Genomic DNA, 18,676 nt, shown 5'->3' on the forward strand with positions numbered 1-18,676 from the left:
AGCAAGCTCGTTTTTTTCCATTGAGAAAGGGGCAAGGTTTTCTAGAAGCTTTGCCTCACGTTGAGTAATTATATTTAAGCTATGAACCTTCGGGGAAAGGTGGAAGTTAACCACAGAATAGATGTATTGCTGTAGAGGTGACTGAACTTGAGTCCGGATTGAACTCCTTCCTGGGCTGTTGACGGGCTTCCCCAGCTTGAGTTGGCAAGGATGATGCAAATTCAATCGGTGAGGTGTTCCTAACCCATAAATATATATATTTTCTACTCTTTGCTATTTGTATATACTGCATTCTATTTCGATTGTTCATTTAATTGTTCATTGTAGTTAATTAATAATTGGGAATCTGCATTTACTGATATATTTGGCCTACCGTTCTCATTAATAAATTTGTATGTTATTTTAAATGCACCTGGATTTGTTTTCTTGCCTTGCCTAAAGTTAGTGCTGTGTCCTTTCCTCATCTTTAGGGGGTGCTACTCAAAGTGTATCATTTAAAGGTGCAGTGGTATTTTAAATGCATGTGACCGGATCAATGACCACGGACGACTGAAAAGGGGGTATAAGAGGTATTTTATTAGCTATTCAGTACAGAGTGACATAGGGAGGAGTATCAATGGTGTTATCTTGACATGTCCTGGTTGGGCTTGACTGTCTCTCGCTCTTCCTGCTCTTGTTCTGTTGAGGTGGTGGCCGTCCCCTCTGTATAAGAAAAGAGAGGCAATCATTAGGGTCTCCTGGTCTGCTGAGCTTTTCCCTGTCACCCTTTTCTTTCTTCAGCTTTGACCTTCCCCCTCTCTTTCTGCACCTGCCCTGGTAGGTGTTCTTGTTCTGTTGAAAGGGGTCTCTTACTTGAGAGGACTCCCTTGTATTGTTGGGTACCTTCTCTGACCCTACCTGGTTCTCACAGTCAGGCTGTTACCCTCAAACTCACATGAAAGAAAAGAAACCAAAATTACTGCTGCCAGTCCTAGTTTATTCACCCTGGCTTCATACGCTCTATGATTATTAGCTTGAATTAGGTAAGGTGGGGAACCATTCACTCTTCCCTTGTCTTGCCTCCCTGTCCTCCCCACTCCCTTCTACAACCCTATGAAGACAGCTTGAGTGTGTAGCCACCTCCCCAGTCTCCTCCTGGTACCCGTAAGAACTTGCCTGTAGCTGTGACCCGCTGACAGGGTCACATCCGCCTCGCCCAGCTCACCTTCCCCGGGAACCGCCACTGCCTTCTGCTCCTCTCTGGTTCCGCCGACCTCCGGACCCGTCTTGCCGCCGCTCTCCGTCCTCGGATTCTCCGTTACTCCCGTCTCGCTCTCCTCCTCCGCTGTAGCTCCGTCGCATCCTCTCTTCGCTTCATCGAGCTCTCCTGCCTGTTCCACGTCTTCAGGGTTAGCTGCTCCCGGGACGCCCCACCTCCTAGGTTGTCCTGGGAACCAGGAGAAACCGGGTTCCTTGGTGTCCCCGGGGCATCCGCCGTTGTACCTCCGGGGTTCCCTGTCACAATGCACCTGGATTTGTTTTCTTGCCTTGCCTAAAGGGAGTGCTGTGTCCTTTCCTCGTCTTTAGGAAGTGCTGCTCAAAGTGTATTACTTAAAGGTGCAGTGGTATATTTGCCTCCAGGGTGGGAGTGCAAGGTTTGGGTGTGTCCTTTTAGTGAAAAGCACATTAATTGCAGGACTGTCTCTCTAAATGGTTAGAAACATTGGATATATAACTCTTTTGGCCGGCCCTATCCTTAGACGGACTATCTTTTGATGGTCCAAATTTCAAAAAATGGGAATGACAGCCATTTTCTGAAATATTATGTTTTGGCAAGGATTGTGCAATGTTTAAGATATATGATGATTGTTTTTATAAATTTCGCAGTACTTGTATGAGGAATTAACTTTAAATTCACAATAAATGACAAGATTTTGCATCAATAAGTGTTGTGTCTTCAGAGAATTCAGAAACGCAATATCCAGGTGATATAAACAATTGTTGAAAGTATTTCAGTTGGATCGTAATAATCCTGCCAATAACAATTCAAGCGCTAATATTGGCTAACAAATGCTTTTTTTGTAGGGCGTGCCCCTCTGGGGGGGCACGCAATCCACCCTACCCCTTCACCTTTCATTGTTGCTTCCAGGTGCCAATGCCTATTAGGCTGGAAGGGCTTCATCCCCTCCTTCGTGTGTATCAGCTGGGGTGCTGCTGCAGCTGGAGCTGCTGGGGGCTCGGCTGGGCAGTGCCTGGAGTCTTATCTCAGGTCTTTAAAGACTTTGTGTGAAGACAAGTGATTCAACGCCTCGCTAGTAAGCGCTATATAAATGCAATTACAACACTACAATACAATTTAAATAATTCTAAAGCTGCTAGATTCATTACAGCTGTCAAAAACGCTTGGTGCACAGAGTCTCCCAACTGTAGTGGACAAACAAATCTTTGCTGCCCTTTTGCAGGAGTCCAGGGAGGCAGAGTTCTGCACCATCAACCCCTGCATGACATCTGGACTAGGTTGGGGGAACCACTGGAGGCTGCTGGAGATCCAGCATATTAGTTTCTCCATAGAGGTCAGCGTTAAATAAAAACACTGAAACCATGCTTTTTTTTTTAGCTTCAGTGACTACCCAAATGCCTAAAGCAAAGAGGGACACATGTGCACAAAGAAGGGAAATTCTGGGAATGTTTGTTTTAACGGAATTCCCACCAGCCATCAGGGCCAAAGTTTCTGCAAATGCGTAGTATGCCGACACTGAGCACCATGGTGTTTACATGCATGCCTGGGTTCTCACTCGGAAGTTCACACTGACAGAGATCGACTACAGAAACAATTGCTGTTTGTGAAAAAGGCCTTTGTTTCAGTAGCAAGTTGAGTGCCCAAACACAATAGCCTTCGGTTTAGACGTACATTCTAAACTGACGTAACTAACATCCTAACAAGGTTAAACTAGCCCATCTCATCTCCCTGATACACCACTCACACACCCATGAGTTTGTAAAATCCATCTTTCAACGCCAACTGCAAAAATATGTCTACCGTTCAGCCTGCTGTTTATTTCCTCAGTCTTGAATTACTTCCAAATTCCTGTCTAGCCAGCCCACGCTACGCCCACGCTGCATCCTCTTGCTCGGGGTCTCTCCTTCACTTTTCTGTTTCTAATCTGCTCAGTCAGGGCTATCTCTTCCCATTTGCCTCTTGTGACAAAACTTAAAATGCCAATACCCCCCTGCCCAACCAAGCTGTAACATAGACTGGCACTCTGTGCCAGAGTGGGAGTTTGCCTTGCCTACCTTGAGGGATTGTGAACATCCCTCTATATAGGCAAGATAAGTTTGGTCTGCTGAGGGATTGTGATAATATATCTGTGCATTTGTGGGCTTCACACACATGCACAGATGTGCATGTGTGAAAGTTCAAAGACACAGATACCTGTGTCTTTGAGCCCTCACATCTCTGTGCTGAAAAGGCCATTCCTTCCCCCTCCAAAAGGGACCTGCCTTTAGTGAGAACAACTCCATACACGTTTGCTGTTTCTAAAACAAGCATTGGCAAAGCTGATAGGTCTCAGCAATCCGTGGTAATACATTTGTGTATATCAATAAAAACAGCCCCTGAACCATACACAAATGCACTTACATTGCCATCGCCTATAGCTATCTGATTGTCGAGACCTATTGCTTGTTCTGATATCTTGCCTAGGGCAAGGATGTGGTGCAACAGCCAGAGCTGATGACTGTGGAGCTGGCGAACCAAGTTCAATTCTTGGTGTCTGCTCAACATCCTGGGATTCTGGGTAAACCACTCTATTGCCCTGTGCTTACAAAAAATGTATGCTTGTATAATGTAAAAGATGCTCCTGTAAAGTGCTCCAATACCTTTGGGTCATGAATCATGATCGCGCTATATAAAACTGCAAAAATATATTACAACATTTTGTGAGCACTCCGCTCAAGACTGGAAGTGGAGCACTTCATTTATTATTATTTGCTCTTACGTCCTGGGCTACGCAGGAGGGAATGGCCATCAATGATGCAGAGTACCAGCTTACAGAAATTTTTTGTCAGGTGGTTGGGGGGGGGGGGCTCAACGGGTAAAAAGGGTTAGATGGGGGGCTCAGCCGACAAAAGTTTGAAGACCTCTTCTCTAGAGGAATATACAGGCTCAACCCTGATGTGCTTTTTACTTACTAGATTCTGCCATTGGGCACTTCCAAAGACATCTGCTTGTTTATTTGTTTTGCACTTGGCCAGATCAGGTATCCAGTTTGATCCTACTGGACATCTGTATATGCATCTCCTAATTCAAAGTGTTTTCACCTTCAAATTTCTGTTGCTTGGACATATTGATGGGCTACCCTTTTTGTCCCCCACTAGTACGACGATTCAGTTGGAGGACACTGCCCTCATTTTGAACCTATTTGAAAAGTGATAATGACATGAGCACTGTATTTCTTGTTGATTCTACTTCTGCTAGACAGCTCTGTGAATGACATTTCAGTCCACTGTTGATCTTACAACTGCTCTCAGGATGAGATTGCTCTTTCCATTTTCCCAACCATTCTGCCCAATTCTCTTCTTGCCCATGTGATTTGCGTATGTTTGCATTCTTTAGGTGTAAATATGTATTCAACAGGAAGATTTATAAGCCTCTGGATCTTCAATCTGTTTGTTTATTTTGATGGCCTTTAATCAGCAAGCAGGAATCGAACCCCAATATTTATTATGTTCCCCCCTAATTTTAAAATATTGCTGTGTCAATGGAATCTGCCCGAAGTGATTTGCTTAGCAGCATATTGGGCTCTATAACACTCTTTTTGTGAGCATTATATATTGACCATTAACTCCAAATTGCAATCTCAAATTGTTCCCCCATATTGATGAATATTTACGCTGAGAAGTCTTGCCTATATTTGCTTAAATTAAAATGTTCTAGGTGCTTCCCATGGGTCTTGTGGAAGGGGAGCTAATTGTAAGAGTGCATAGATTAATAAATCTTATTTTGTATGAAATCTCACATTCTTCTAATTAGGATCCACAGCTCTGTTATTGTGTTGATGTATATGGGTGTATAAGGCAAAGGTTTGCAGGCTGATTTTTTGATAATGTAGTTACCCGCTCGTCATGGCCTTATGGATGGAGGATGATGTCCGATTTCGCTGACTTAGTCCAGTATGCACTTAGCATCTTTTGCACGCTCACTATAAAGGTTGCAAACCCACTTAGAATGAAAAGTTAGGAGGCACAATGTTCATATTACTCCTACCCTCTTCTACCAACTGCACTTTCATTTTGTCAATAAATTCAACCTGCATGAGAGTCTTTGTAGTGAGTAACATTTTCTTGCTGTACTAATGTCCATTGAAGTTGGGTTAAGCTTTGTCTTTTTTTCTCTAAAACACAGATTGGATTGTGAACCATGGCGCAAGTGGAGAAGAAAGGGGGTCTACTGCGAAAATCTACAACTTCAAAGAAACCGCTGAAAGAAAAAGTTGTATTAATGTATGATGAGATCTTTACGGTAAGGCGTTTCCAGAGTTTTTTTTCTCACTAATCGTGTATTTTTCGTAATTTCAAGCAAATGGTGTTCTGAGGATATTTTAAGTGTTTGAGGATATTGTAAACATTTTGCTTTGTTTCCCAGCATATTTCGCTTCTGTATTCATGGGATTTCTTCTATAACAGATTATTGTTGAATTTAGGCTCATAGTTTTAGCAATAAACATATTCCTGCCTTTTTTTAAGTTCTAGTGTAAGCCATTGGGGATGTAGGTAGCGTTTTAGTGGACCAGGAGTGGGTTGCGAATCTATTTTATATTTATTTTGTAAATGATAGATAGGTATAGATAACTGAGCTTATAAAGCGCCTGGTTACACTTAGCAGTGTGTCCCCGCGCTGTACCGCTGAGGAACCCATCCTGGCCTGTTCCTGTGAGGCGCCCACTCCTGGGCACCCCAAGGTGAAGCCAGGCATCCTTAGCGATTAGGGCCGGTGTGGAGATTAAGCAAGCTATTGCCCAGAGTTGCAGAGTGGGACCCATGATTAGAGTAGGCACCGTGACGAGAATTATCGGGTCCGCCGACATTGAGCCCAAGACCCTGCCGCGACGGGAATTGAACCCTGGTCCCGGGTCAGATCTCTACATCAGGGTCTGCCGCTCTAACCAGTAAGCCACACTTCTCCAAGTCTGAGATTTTTGTCCACTAATTGTCAATCTAACCTTAACAATCCTACTAATAAAGAATGTGTGCATATGTCAGTACAGTAGAGCAGTTTGCTACGCTCTTACTTCTGATATTTGTTTCAACCTGCAGTTCCTCTCATGTAACATCCTACAAAGTTGATAATTTGCATATGATAGAGTTTGGTAAAGGTAACGGTATATATTCTTTAAGCTAGCCTGCCCAGTGCTGTGTCGTAATTGATTATTCTAAAAATGGGTGTTATTTGCCTTGTGCAGTTTTGAAGGCATTGTCCAGAGTAAGCAGATCTGGTATTTATCAAACTGTTGTTGCATGTTCCACCTAGCTGTGATCATCACTGTGTGTGAAAGATAATTCAAATTAGTGCTTGCTTATAAATATAGCTCATGTTGGAAACTATTTGATTTAATAAATCTTTGAATGTATACTAGTACCTGCTTGTGATTTTGCTTTGCTACCTTTGACAGTACCCGTTTTTTCATAAAAGTAAATAGACTTGCCTATAGGATAACATTATGTTCCTTTTGTTTGCGTAACTGGTAGAGTAAGGGGCAGAGACTCTGAGATCAAATAGTAGTCAAACTAGGGACACAATAATTCACTGTCCAGCCCAGTCTTAGTTTAAAGAAAGTACTTTTCCAGTAAAATGAAATACTACAATGGAGGTGAGCTCAGCCACAGGGTTCTATGATCTAATCACCACACCATCTACAGTGCCCTATCCCAATTCCAGGGTGCCACAATATCTGCAGGGACTTAACATAAATACGGTAATAGGCAGGGATCACTCATAAATTTGAGTCCACTAAGCAATTGCCTCATCATGTATTTCCTAAGTCAGTTCAATCCGATCATGGGCCCAAGATTTCACAGTGGCAAATGTTAAGTTCCTGATGGCATGTTAATCTCACTGTGTTCAAGACAGTCTTTCATCTTTTGATCTTAAGCTCTCTCTAACCTGCTCGCTGGATGATTTGAGCGGATCTCACTGGCAGAATCTTTTTCAGCCCCATTGAGCAGCAGATAGCATCCTCATTCGTCAATCAGGACGCTGGGATGAACAGCACAGCCGCCAAGATCTGTGGGTGTTTATCCTCAGCAGGAGCAGCCTCTGTGTCATGGGACAGGTCCTCCGCTATGGCGGCAATGGGCACTTTCCCAGAATATTTCATGTCGGGGAGTGACAGCATCAGCCTTTTGGTGCAATTCATGCTTCAAATGGGTGGAAGAGCTGGGGTTTTTTGATGGCGCAGCTTGTGGACATTTCATCAGGGTTCTGTCATCTCTGAATGAGACTGGAAAACTGAGAGATGGATGAATGTGGATTCATTATTTTTTTACTTTTTGGGGATGCCCATCAACTCTAAATGAAGCCTTTAGCCTTTCCTATTTTGTTTGTATTTTTAATAGCCCCTGTTTAATATAATGGAGTTCATCATTGCCAACGATTCAATAGCGAAGTACATAAAGTAGAATTTTTGATAGTTTACATGATTTCTAATTAACTCAGTATGGAGAGTGCTATATTGGTTTGCCATTTGAATTGTATTTTGTTGAAATTAACTGTTATTTGATATTCAGTGTACTCTGTAAAATTTGTTTTCCAAATTAAACAACAGCTTACTAGCTTTTCATTGTCTGAGGACTCTCTACATGAGGTTTGGATCAAAGCATTCCTTAGCATTTAGTGGAGGCAAGGTTTGCTGTAGAAGAATCCTGTATCGCTGTTTAGCATTTTGACATGCATGATCTCAGAGTAGCCATACATGCTCTACGCCATGACCATAGTCTCTTGCACTATATTTTTAAATTGCTCAAACAACTTGAGAACAAGTGTCTTGAGATAATTGCAATTCCATAAACACACATGGATGTCCAGTGGTACTGCCAGGTTTCTCACTCGTGGAGAGGTGTGGTGCAGCGGCCAGGGCAGCTACCTTTGGAGCACAGGGTTCACCGTTCGATCCCCGGCTCTGGTGGCAGCTCAGCTCAGCACCATGTGACTCTGGGCAATAGCTCACTTAATTTCCACGATGGCCCCCAGCGCCTTGAGACCAGTAAGGGTGAGTAGTTCGCGCTTTACAAATAAGGATTTACATTTTACTCGTAGAAGTTTCAGTTGTGACAAAATATATTCTCAAAAGGATCATCTCCATGATCTATGATAGATTGATGAATGCATCCCTAGACTTTCAAGACCAAATGCAAAATAGTACTGGGAAGCCTTAACAACAGACGGAGAGAAGGTCTGTTGAAGATCTTTGGCAACAAGAAGTATTACTTGAGGCATGTGAGGGATATGACTGAATAACACTCCAGGCTGACTGAGGCAATAGATACTATTCTTCTGATCTGGAATGGGTCCACCACGATAACGTAGTGCTCAAGACCAACTTATGATGGATAGAGATAAAGTGACTACACAGTGTACTTCACTTGACTAGATCGTAGATGATGGGATATTAGAATTGGCGTAAGAGGTTGTGGCGAAATGGCCCATTCATACAGATGTATCCTTTGGGATTATTTCAAGATTCGAAACTACTGGGATAAAGTCAGGAGACTGGTTCCTGAAACATTGATGCATGACAGCTGACAACATTTTTTAAAATGCTAGGATTGCCTTCCTAGGTTTGAAGAAATCGCTCTTTTGTTTGCAGTGATAACCTCTGCTTGCTGTGCTCTGAAAGGCAATGCAAAATGTAAAGTGTGATATACTGCACACCCAAAGCAACCGCCCACCCCGGGGACCCTATTGGTTCTCGGACTGCGTAGGTGGGGGACGGGAATTTTCTGCCACGGGCCGGTCCCAGTAAACAGTTGATAGTGTCTCCCCATGCCCACACACTGAGCGTGCTCACGCTATCTCCATAACGATAATACAACATGAGAGGGGACCGCAATATTACAGCGGATAACTAGCTGCAGGGGAAGCTTTACGTTACCACTGACACATAATTGCTGTAGGATTACGGCAACCTGTAACACTCCTAAGAGTTATCGGGCAGTGGCCATAGCCATGGTACAGGAACCCGTGATACACAGCTTAGTGCAGCGTAATGCTGCTTGGCCCTGATGTACATCTAACCAATACTCCTGATCGGGCTCACTACACATGCCCTTAATTGCGGTTTCTTCCGATGAACCGCCAGATATCTGTTGATGTGACCCGCTGTGTAACCTGCCGGAAAACTGTTGTTGACTGCTAATGAAACCGATTAGGTAAGTTAGGAGCCACGCCACCTATACAGTTGATGTATATACTTGTTTTAATTGTTTTTAACCTCGACATTGCGCACGGTTGCCCACAAGAGCATGCCCACCTTCCTGCTCACAAAGGATTTGCACGCACATTGAACTGTTTAATATATAACTCACATGCCAGCAGCACCTGTTCTAGCATGGCACAAGGAATGCATTATATCACCCGTTCTTTGTTTCTCAAGTCCTGTTGTGATTTGCTCCTTTTTCCTCCCAAACCAGGTAGAAGCAGCCCAACACAGGTACTACGCAGGAAACACCTTGTTCCTGTGAGCTAATTACACTTGATTTTAAGCATCAGACACTTAACATATAAACGTAGACAGTAGATACTTAAGAAACACTTTCTACTTGTAGGTCCTGAAGAATCGCTAGCCAATTGCATTACAGTGAGAATTATGCTGACCAATTAGAACACACACTAAACCGTGACTCGTGACACGGAAGCATAATATTCCAGCGAGTAACAGTTAGTTTTGTTTTTAATTAGAGCAGGGGACCCCCAGAATAAAGTCATTCCTGGTATTCCTAGCTTTATTTTAACCCACACTGACACGTCTACATACTTCTGGCCCCACACCCGCACTTTATCTGGCAGTTGGAAAAAGATCTCCGCCAAAGAGCCCCTCTTTGAGGTGTTTCCCGGTGGGTATTGCACCGCTGACCCAAAGAGGAGCAAGCCCAGATGATGAAGCATGACACCTGAAAGGGTGTGTGAGGGCATTACATCCAACAAAATGGATGCCAAATCATAGGACTCTAAGAGGCCCTACAACATCCTTCACACCACAGTGATACATACATTCCCTAAATTCAGGAACAGCACAACTCTTTTGTAATAATACAGTCTTTGTGTCATGTGTTTGAAAAGTAAGTCTCAAATATTGTTTCTTTACTACTCTACTACTGTGTATTTTTAAATATGGTCATGCTGATTGTACAGCGCCGCACTAGTTAGGTTGTTGTATTGTTGCTTGTATGTCACTATGTCTTATATCTGAACCTCCAGTAAAATGTTCTATTAAAAGTCTGTTTTTGGACCATTTAATATGCTCTTCTCATATTTTATGACATTTTTTTCTCAAGTTTGATAATTTATCACAAAGAATTTGAATGTTTCCTTCAATTGTGTGCATACAAGTAGATAATATGCCCTTTTTACAAATACGACAGTGACTGCAACAGTTGGGGTGTCCAGGAATACGTGTGCATTAACAGATTAAATATTAACTTGGAGAAACCTGTGTTGCCACACGGGGATGAGCTCATTAAATTTAATTTGTTTCTAATTAAAAGAAAGTTAAAAGTTGTCCACGCTTTTAAATATCCACAGATTACTGTGATGCCTAGATTGTGGTGAAACCTTTTTAGAAATGTCAATATATTAAATCCTTAAACGGGGCACATTTATTATAGAAAGTATTTAATTTGTCAGTTGATCTGCCAATAACAACAAATGTTTAAAATAAAAACACTAATTGTAAACTTTTGGCACCCTGGGTCTTGGTTAAGAGCAATCCTACAAGAAGGTTCAGTTTTCTGTACCAGAAAAAAAAGTACAAGCCACCTTATAGTGCGTAGCTTGAAGGACAAATTGTCAGATATGCTTCCTTCTGTGTACGCTTTGATTTATGGTATCTGGAAGGCAGAGCTAGATATTTATATTGGAGTGATGATGTAAAATCATCTGTGCTGAACACTGCATCTTAGTTGGATAACATCTTTTTAAGTGTTTCTGGTAAATTATCTGTTAGAGGCTTGTGATATAATATTGCTAGAGATATCAATAATGACCTGAAAACATTTCAAGGGTCTGATTTGAGCAAGACGGCTGTTATGGTCTTCTAAAATGTGCAAAACATTTACAAATGGTGAGGTTTCAAGAGTCTTGTCAAAGTATTCCAGGTTTGCACTAAAACATTACAATTAAAATGGTAATTAGGAGGAGGCAGGGCCACCTAAAACCCTATACAGCCATGGGGTCTAGGAGCTCCTGCAGAAAGTGTGGCTTACCTTCATGCTGTTGTGGTGCTGCGTTGCTCTGTGCCTCTGGAGCCTGCATCCAAGGCATGGAACACAGGGGCTGGTTCCTTGGTGAGGCACATAGAGATGAATTTCCAGTGAATTTCTTTCTGCACCCAGCTGCAAGGCCTGTGGGTGCTGGGTGAACTGTATGTTGCAAAACAACATCTGCAACTTCAGCTTCAAGAGATCTGCAGCTTAACCAGGACATTTGAGCACTGATGAAATCTGGGTGGTGGAGTAATGTGATAGGGACAGTGTTGGCTACAGGGCTGTTCCAGCTGTGAACTTGTACCTGCCTTTGGGTCCGACTCTCTGCTACCCCATGCTTTGGATTGACACAGTTGGAAGGCTTCATCAGAGCAGACGTAGTTTTGTATAGCTACGGATGATACTTTTCCCTGACCTCTAGGCTTGTGTGATATTTGTACTAATCTTGTTGTACTTTATGGCTTCTGCACACCGCGGAAAGGGTAAAGGAGAAATCAAATGCCCCAGGGGAGGCTGGCTTATCAAGTGAAAAACAAATACTTTTGAAGTCCATTGGTATTCTGCACGGCGATTTCTTTGACTGTGAAGCTTAGAATATAAAGCGATACCAAAGGGGATGATGGACGGAGTGTTTGAGCAAATCAAACACTCACCCCCAATCAACTGATCTAGGTTTAATCCATCATCATTCTTTAGCTCACTCCACCACCCCAGTTCAGACATGGCCATATGCAAATCAGTCTGACCCTGTGCCTCATGGGAACAGTCCAGCACGAACTGCCAAGCCATATCTTCCAAGCCATATCTTCCCTGGACCGGAAACAATCATCCTGGGACCGGTTTCTGGCTAATTAGCCGTCATCAGCCAGGCTAGCCTGAATCCAGTGGCAAAGTGAGCAAGGGACCCACGTCTGGGCATACCCTGCCAACTTAGGGCGAACAAAGCGATACCAAAGGGGATGATGGACGGAGCGTTTGAGCAAATCGAACACTCACCCTCAAACCCTCACTCAGAATATAAAGGTAGCCTCACACTCCTTAAAGGGGAAGATGAAGGGTCTGTCAAACCACTTGCGGACACTGCAGACTCGAAAGAAATAAACTGAGGTAACACTGAAAGACATGAAAACATTTTAAAATTGTCCCTTTGGAAGCATTGTTAAGCTGGATATGTGATTCAAGATGCCTGATAATCGAGCACATCACCCAGCTCGGTTTTTTGTGTGAACTACTCAAGGTATTGATAATGACAATGCTGAGAAATTATTGTCGTGCCAGGATGGTGAGGACCATCGAGTAATGTAAATGGTATTAGATTGCCCTTTAGATCAAGGAAGGAGGATGCTGGCATTATGGAAACAGCAATAGTTGGCTTGGTCTTGCTAAAGCAACGATATAGAATACTGCAGGACAAAGTTTGAAAAGAAAATAGTGCTACTGAAGGACTGTTGCTGCCTCCTCTTCCTTGCATTGACACCTTGTACCAATATGAGGTTTTAATGGTGTTGTTTGGATTTTCAGTAAAGCTAAAAGTGTGCTTTCATGTGATGAAAGTAGTGTTCATCCGGCCTGAAGAAGCGAGGTCTCTTTTTTGATTTTATAGACAAGGGAGAGAGGTGAACATATGCAGTATGTTTTCCCCGGTATATCCTGTGTGGTCTTTGTGGACAGAGTAGGGATTATATTTCCAGCCACCATAGGGTATTGTTCAACCTGAGAGGTGAGATGGGAATACCCAAGTGAGGTTATTACTCTGCTTTTATTGCGTTTTACAGAACTTTGCTCCTCTACTACAACCTTTTCCTGTATTATATTCTAACGAGTCCTTGAGTTTAATCTATTGGAGCAATTAACACAATTAATCATTAAAGTGTTGACAGTTTGAACACTATTTATATATTACGTTACACAGTGATAGTTTGTGTTTTAGGTGTATGTTTATTTCTATGTTGGTTTATTCCAGATTGAAACATCAAAAGGTAGAAAAGAATATACAAAATAGTTGAATATGTTGTGAACAAATGCCTGAGTTGGGATATGGGATGTAGTTAGGGTTACGTTCAAGGTTAGGTTTGCCTCATGTGTAGGTGTTAGGGTTATGGAGGGGATAAGATTTTTGGACAGTACTAAAACATAAATATAATGCTCAATATGAAGGAAAGGTTTACGTTTTGGATTGGGTAACATGGATGAGGGATTGATGTCGGGTTATCTTAACTTTGTTTTGGGTTAGTGGAAGGAGTAATTTAAGGGCCATTGTGGGTTTACAGTTGTAGTAATGATTTGTTTTCGAATTAGAGAATGGTTCAGGTTGGGTTAAAATGTTAGGGCTTAGATTGGGGATAGAGTGATGGAAGGGCTGGTGTAAGAGAGGGGGGGGAAATGTCACACAGGATAGACTTCCAATATCTCTCATGAAATGGCAGAGACCACAAGGTGTCAGTAATTCTTTTAGTGTTTGCGTTAAGTGGCGAGTAAGTGTAGAGGAAAATGTTTTATTTTTTAATGTCTTCATTTTATGTAGTCATACATGTTAGCCACAACTTTTTCGCCTCTAATCTCTTACCTATTTTTTGTGTTCTTTCTATTTTAACATACACATTCTGTCTGTTTTGTCGAACAAACTACCAAACTTTGTATAATTAGGAATTTGTGTCTAAATTTCAGTTTGTTATTGAATCCTGGGCAGGTAATATTATGTTTTGTGACTTGTAAATGATGGACAGAGTATGGGATGGTGGAAGAGCAATAACAGAAGTGAAGTTCTGTTTAGATGAATGATCATTAAACATTACCTCTGTACCGCTTGTGTTGTTGGTTAGACGCCTATACTAACAAAAGTGGAATTTCGTTTTTAAAATAAGCTACATTTACTAGTTTATTTATCACATGAGATTATATGGATTTTGTTAAATGATGGACACAATTTGGTGGACTGCTTAAAAATAAATGTGACTGTTTAAATTGTGAACTGTGAAGAGAAATCATTGCTTTGCTTTTTAAATTCCTACCTTATGGATAAATTGACAATCCATTTAAATTATGCAGTTTGTATGTACACTAGGTTGTTAGACAAATACAAAATACATATTTTCCTGAAAGACTGTTCTAATAGCTGTTGGAGATGATAACCTCTAAAGGATAGTATTATTACAGTTTGTATTGCACGCCTCTCTTGATCACCTCTTGCCCAAAACATTCTGTCTCTTGCTGCCGAGTCACAATAGTTTGAGGACTCGGTTTCAGTTTCTGCAGAAACGCCTTCTGCTGTCTTTGATATCTCTTGCTGTGATTTTGTAAGGTGGCTGAACCAACTAAGCCATATTCCTAGGTTTCATTATGCTCGGACTCCTACCACCTGTTTCCATATCTAAACTGTGAATGATTGCATAACAGGCACGTTCTCCTACATTTCTTTCAGGTTGATTCCACGTCTGTGAATGGAAATCTCCTGCAGCCACAGGCATATTGTCCAGTGAGCAGTGTGGTATCTTCTGTTGGGGGAACAAAACATATTTACATGGTTAGGTATCCTTGTTGGTGTAAGAACTCTTTTTAGTCCAGTAGTGATCAGAGCCAGCACAGATTGAAAATGGTCTCTGAACTCACCTGACATCTGCCCAGATGTAGAGATCCTTGCTAAAGTTAGCACTGTATAAAATAAATGCACTATTACCACAAAGGAGTTTTTGTGGGGCAGAGGGGGAGGTTATAGGATTTGACAAGCGAAACAAGCTAAAGACCTTGCACCCCTTCTTTATTCTTCTCGCCTTCTCCTTATTTTATTTTTAATAGTTTGGACCCAACTTTCGACTCTTCACTCCCTGCATTACATGAAAGCCAGGGGCGTAGCTCTGGGGGCGTGGGGCATTGGGGGGATTTGGCATGTTACACCCCCTCAATAAATCTATTCTCTAATAAATAGTTGGGTGTGATGAGAATTGTGCTGGATTTCATGTAGGATTATTACAGATCTACACAGACAAAAACACACATGCACTGTCTCTCGTCTATGTTCTAAAAGTCTTTAAAAATGTTGGTTATTTTACAAAATATGGTGTTTTAAGTACCCATACAATCTGCACTCCGCTCCGTTCCAACCGCCACTTAAACTCCCCTTGTTCACTGCTTCTCTTATAACTTATTTTAACATGATATGCCAGCATGGTTGTCTGAAAATATGAAGCTCATCCCCCCATTTTAGTGACAAAGCTACGTCCCTGATGAAAGCAGGGAGTAGCAGTACCGCCCATAGCTGTTGGTCTGTCTGATTCTGACGCTGTTTGCAATAGGAAGTTGGGTGATACAACAGTAACTGTGCCCATTTTTAAGAGCAGTTTGTGAAGAACCGTAATCCCATCATAAGAAACTACCTCCTCTGCCATGGCTTCCTTGCACAGTCAGCTATGTTTTCCAACACTCCCTCTCCTGTTCTCTAAACCACCGCCCCACGACTCCCTTGACAACTTACTTCAGTACCCCATAGGGCATGCCCATCTTGACAGTCACAGAAGATTACATTTTATGTGAAGGATTGTATAACATGGTTGCTGATATATCATTGCAGTTTATACACCTGCATTTGTGGGCTCGCTATAGCTGCACTCCCTGCAGTGTTTTTCTTTTACATTTGAGCTATGTGTTTTGACCTAAAGTTATATTATAGTTAGGTTTCTCATATGCATTTCTTCTCACTGACCTCTCAGAAATCTCATTGGAGATTACTGGGTGGTCTCCTTGTTGGGTGGTGACCAAGTCGGGGTCTCATAATCTATAGCATTGTATTTATTGGATTAATGAAATAGGTTGCCATTACAAATCACTAAATTGATGTAAATGGTTCATAGCTACTGACACACAATTGAAAACACTATGTATAGCCAACAAAGATGCTTGTTTTGATGTGGACGGTATATTTGAATGTTCCATAACAACATTTGATATTTACTGTGGATAGCAGAATGGTGAGCCCCCCAGAAAAAGAAGAAACCATAAAAAAAGTCAATGCATCTGTTGTGCATGCTCTGCTTTGTATTCTTCCGCCTAGGATCCATGAGGTCCAGGCTTTATTGCAGATGCAGCTCCACCACTTAGTATCTAAGTTGAGGTAGAAGCAGTAAATTATTGTTTTCCATTGCCGTAATCTTACACTTGTTACCAAATATCTTAATCATTTGTCAGCTTCATGTACCAGCAATGGTTGACAGCTTTGAAAATGTAACGCCTCCACTGCCTATACACGCATGTAGGGTCCTTACACATGAAATCTTTGCTCAGAGTCTGTATCTACGTATAATGATTTTTTCATTATGATTTGCTTTTGAACATTAGAATACTTTTTTTGTAGAATAAGTTTGTTCCTATTTCATGCTTTCCTTATCCTGTGGTGTGTGGTACTTTTGTATCAATTGTACCTTTTACAGTACGAGTAGAATTGTTTGCACATTGAACCTGATAATAATGAAATGTGAAATTTTGTTGTAGAAGGAAGACCCAACAAAAGTCAACCCACGATTTTGGGAGGAGCTGTTTCTGTTGAAGGTATTTGTTTTTCAGACTCAATAATGAAGTAATGTTGTATTAATGTAGTTATTATAGAGAGTTCCTAAACTTCAAAGAGTGTTACTGAAAAATATCACGTTTATATAATTTTCAGAAATGTTCATGCTTATTAGTAATTTTCATTCAAGGATGGGTTCAGTAGAACGCACAAATATACTTGTTTTATTAATGTGCGTGGACACACTCCCTTTATTGCTTTGATTGTATCATTGTATGTTCTCGTATTCTTGTGAAGCGGGCCCTATTATGTCTGAACTGGGGTGGCTTGGTGAGCAAACTAACGATGGATTAAACCCAGATCTGTGACTGGGGGTGAATGTTTTCCATTGTGCAACATTCCGTCCATCATCTTGTGTGTTTTGCTATTATCGTCTGTTGTCATGGTTTGTTGAGATGTGAATTGCAAATGTATATATGCTCCATTGATGAAAACTAGTCTTTTTCATAATTTGTTTGTTAACATTTAATACTGAAGTAAAAGTTGAGAAGTAGCTTCCTGATATTTGAGAAAATCCTGTTTAAATTATAGTACACTACTCCTTCAAGTCCTGGGTAGAAACGGGATCGTTAAAAATGTATATAAAGCGAGGGTTCCTGCGCAAATTACATTTTGCAGTTGGCGTGCGCCAGTGGTGCTCGAACAATTTTCCGAGTGGGGGGCTCTACTATTTATGTTACAACATTGAAGTCCAAAGGATTGTGAAAAATCCATGCGTTACACAAAAGTATTGCAAATGTATTCGGCAGGAGAGTGATAAGGGTGCAGTGTTGCTGGAGGTACTTTTTAGATAATAATGTTGAAAATATAGAACTAAACCAAGGTGTGGTAGCGCACTGACATTTACAAACACATTTTCCACAAAAATTACTACTAAATTGGCACAGACATACAGTTTTACTGATAAAACTATGCAGAGCATAAATAATCTGTGGAATTCAAGTTTCAGCAAATATATCACCAAGTGTATTAATTTGTTATGCTCTTATTGAAATCTGTTTCCCCTACACTTCAGAATTTAAAAATGTGCTTAACTTTCCCTTTCCTAGTTGCTGTTATTATTTATGGTTCAAATTTGTCTTAATGATTTTATAATATAAACAGAAACTCTCACCTACATCCAATGCTGGCCAGGTAGGAGAGAGGGAGAAGGTGGGGGAGCAAGAAAGCAACCAGGGCTGCTTGTCCATGATAGCGGGGTGCGGGTGGGGTATGAATCGTGGGGGTGGGTGTAATTCCGATATTGGGTAAGGGTTACTGTTTTAGGTTGCTCCTTGTCACAGACAGTTCGGTGGATATAGCTGTGGGGTGTTACATGTACGCAGCTCTAGGGTTTAGCGGTTGATGTTTAATCCCGCAGGGTGGCCAGCACTTGTTAATCAAAGCACACATGGGTATGCCGGGCAGGTGAGTTCATGGAATTCTTGCACCAGAAACTGGATACATGAGCCCCACATTTTTATCAAAGAGTGGGAGTTTGTTATCAATGACAGTAGTCCATTTCTCCATTTCTCCAGTCCCAAAGTTTGTGCAGCCAATCTGTGTGGGTGGGGCTTTTATCTGTGACCCATATAGCCAGACTAATTTGTTTAACCATCCAGAGTGCCAAAGTAATCCCATTACCTTTGTTGGAGCGCAGAGGGTAGGTAAGGGTATTTG

At 41.6% G+C, this 18,676-nt stretch overlaps 1 protein-coding gene across 2 annotated transcripts in view; it reads left to right on the forward strand.

Annotated features, from left to right (window-relative positions):
- The window catches only part of ARMH3 (armadillo like helical domain containing 3), a 624,464-nt gene that overhangs the window by 76,062 nt on the left and 529,726 nt on the right, over positions 1-18,676 (forward strand). For both annotated transcript variants that reach the window (XM_086922652.1, XM_086922653.1), the window contains exons 2-3: positions 5,384-5,500; positions 16,942-16,998. In XM_086922652.1, coding sequence (XP_086778778.1) covers positions 5,399-5,500; positions 16,942-16,998 — 159 coding nt within the window. In that variant the 5' untranslated portion in view covers positions 5,384-5,398. The remainder of the gene's footprint in view (positions 1-5,383; positions 5,501-16,941; positions 16,999-18,676) is intronic.

The sequence above is a fragment of the Lissotriton vulgaris genome, chromosome 5, assembly GCF_964263255.1.
Source record: "Lissotriton vulgaris chromosome 5, aLisVul1.2, whole genome shotgun sequence".
Lineage (NCBI taxonomy): Eukaryota > Metazoa > Chordata > Amphibia > Caudata > Salamandridae > Lissotriton > Lissotriton vulgaris.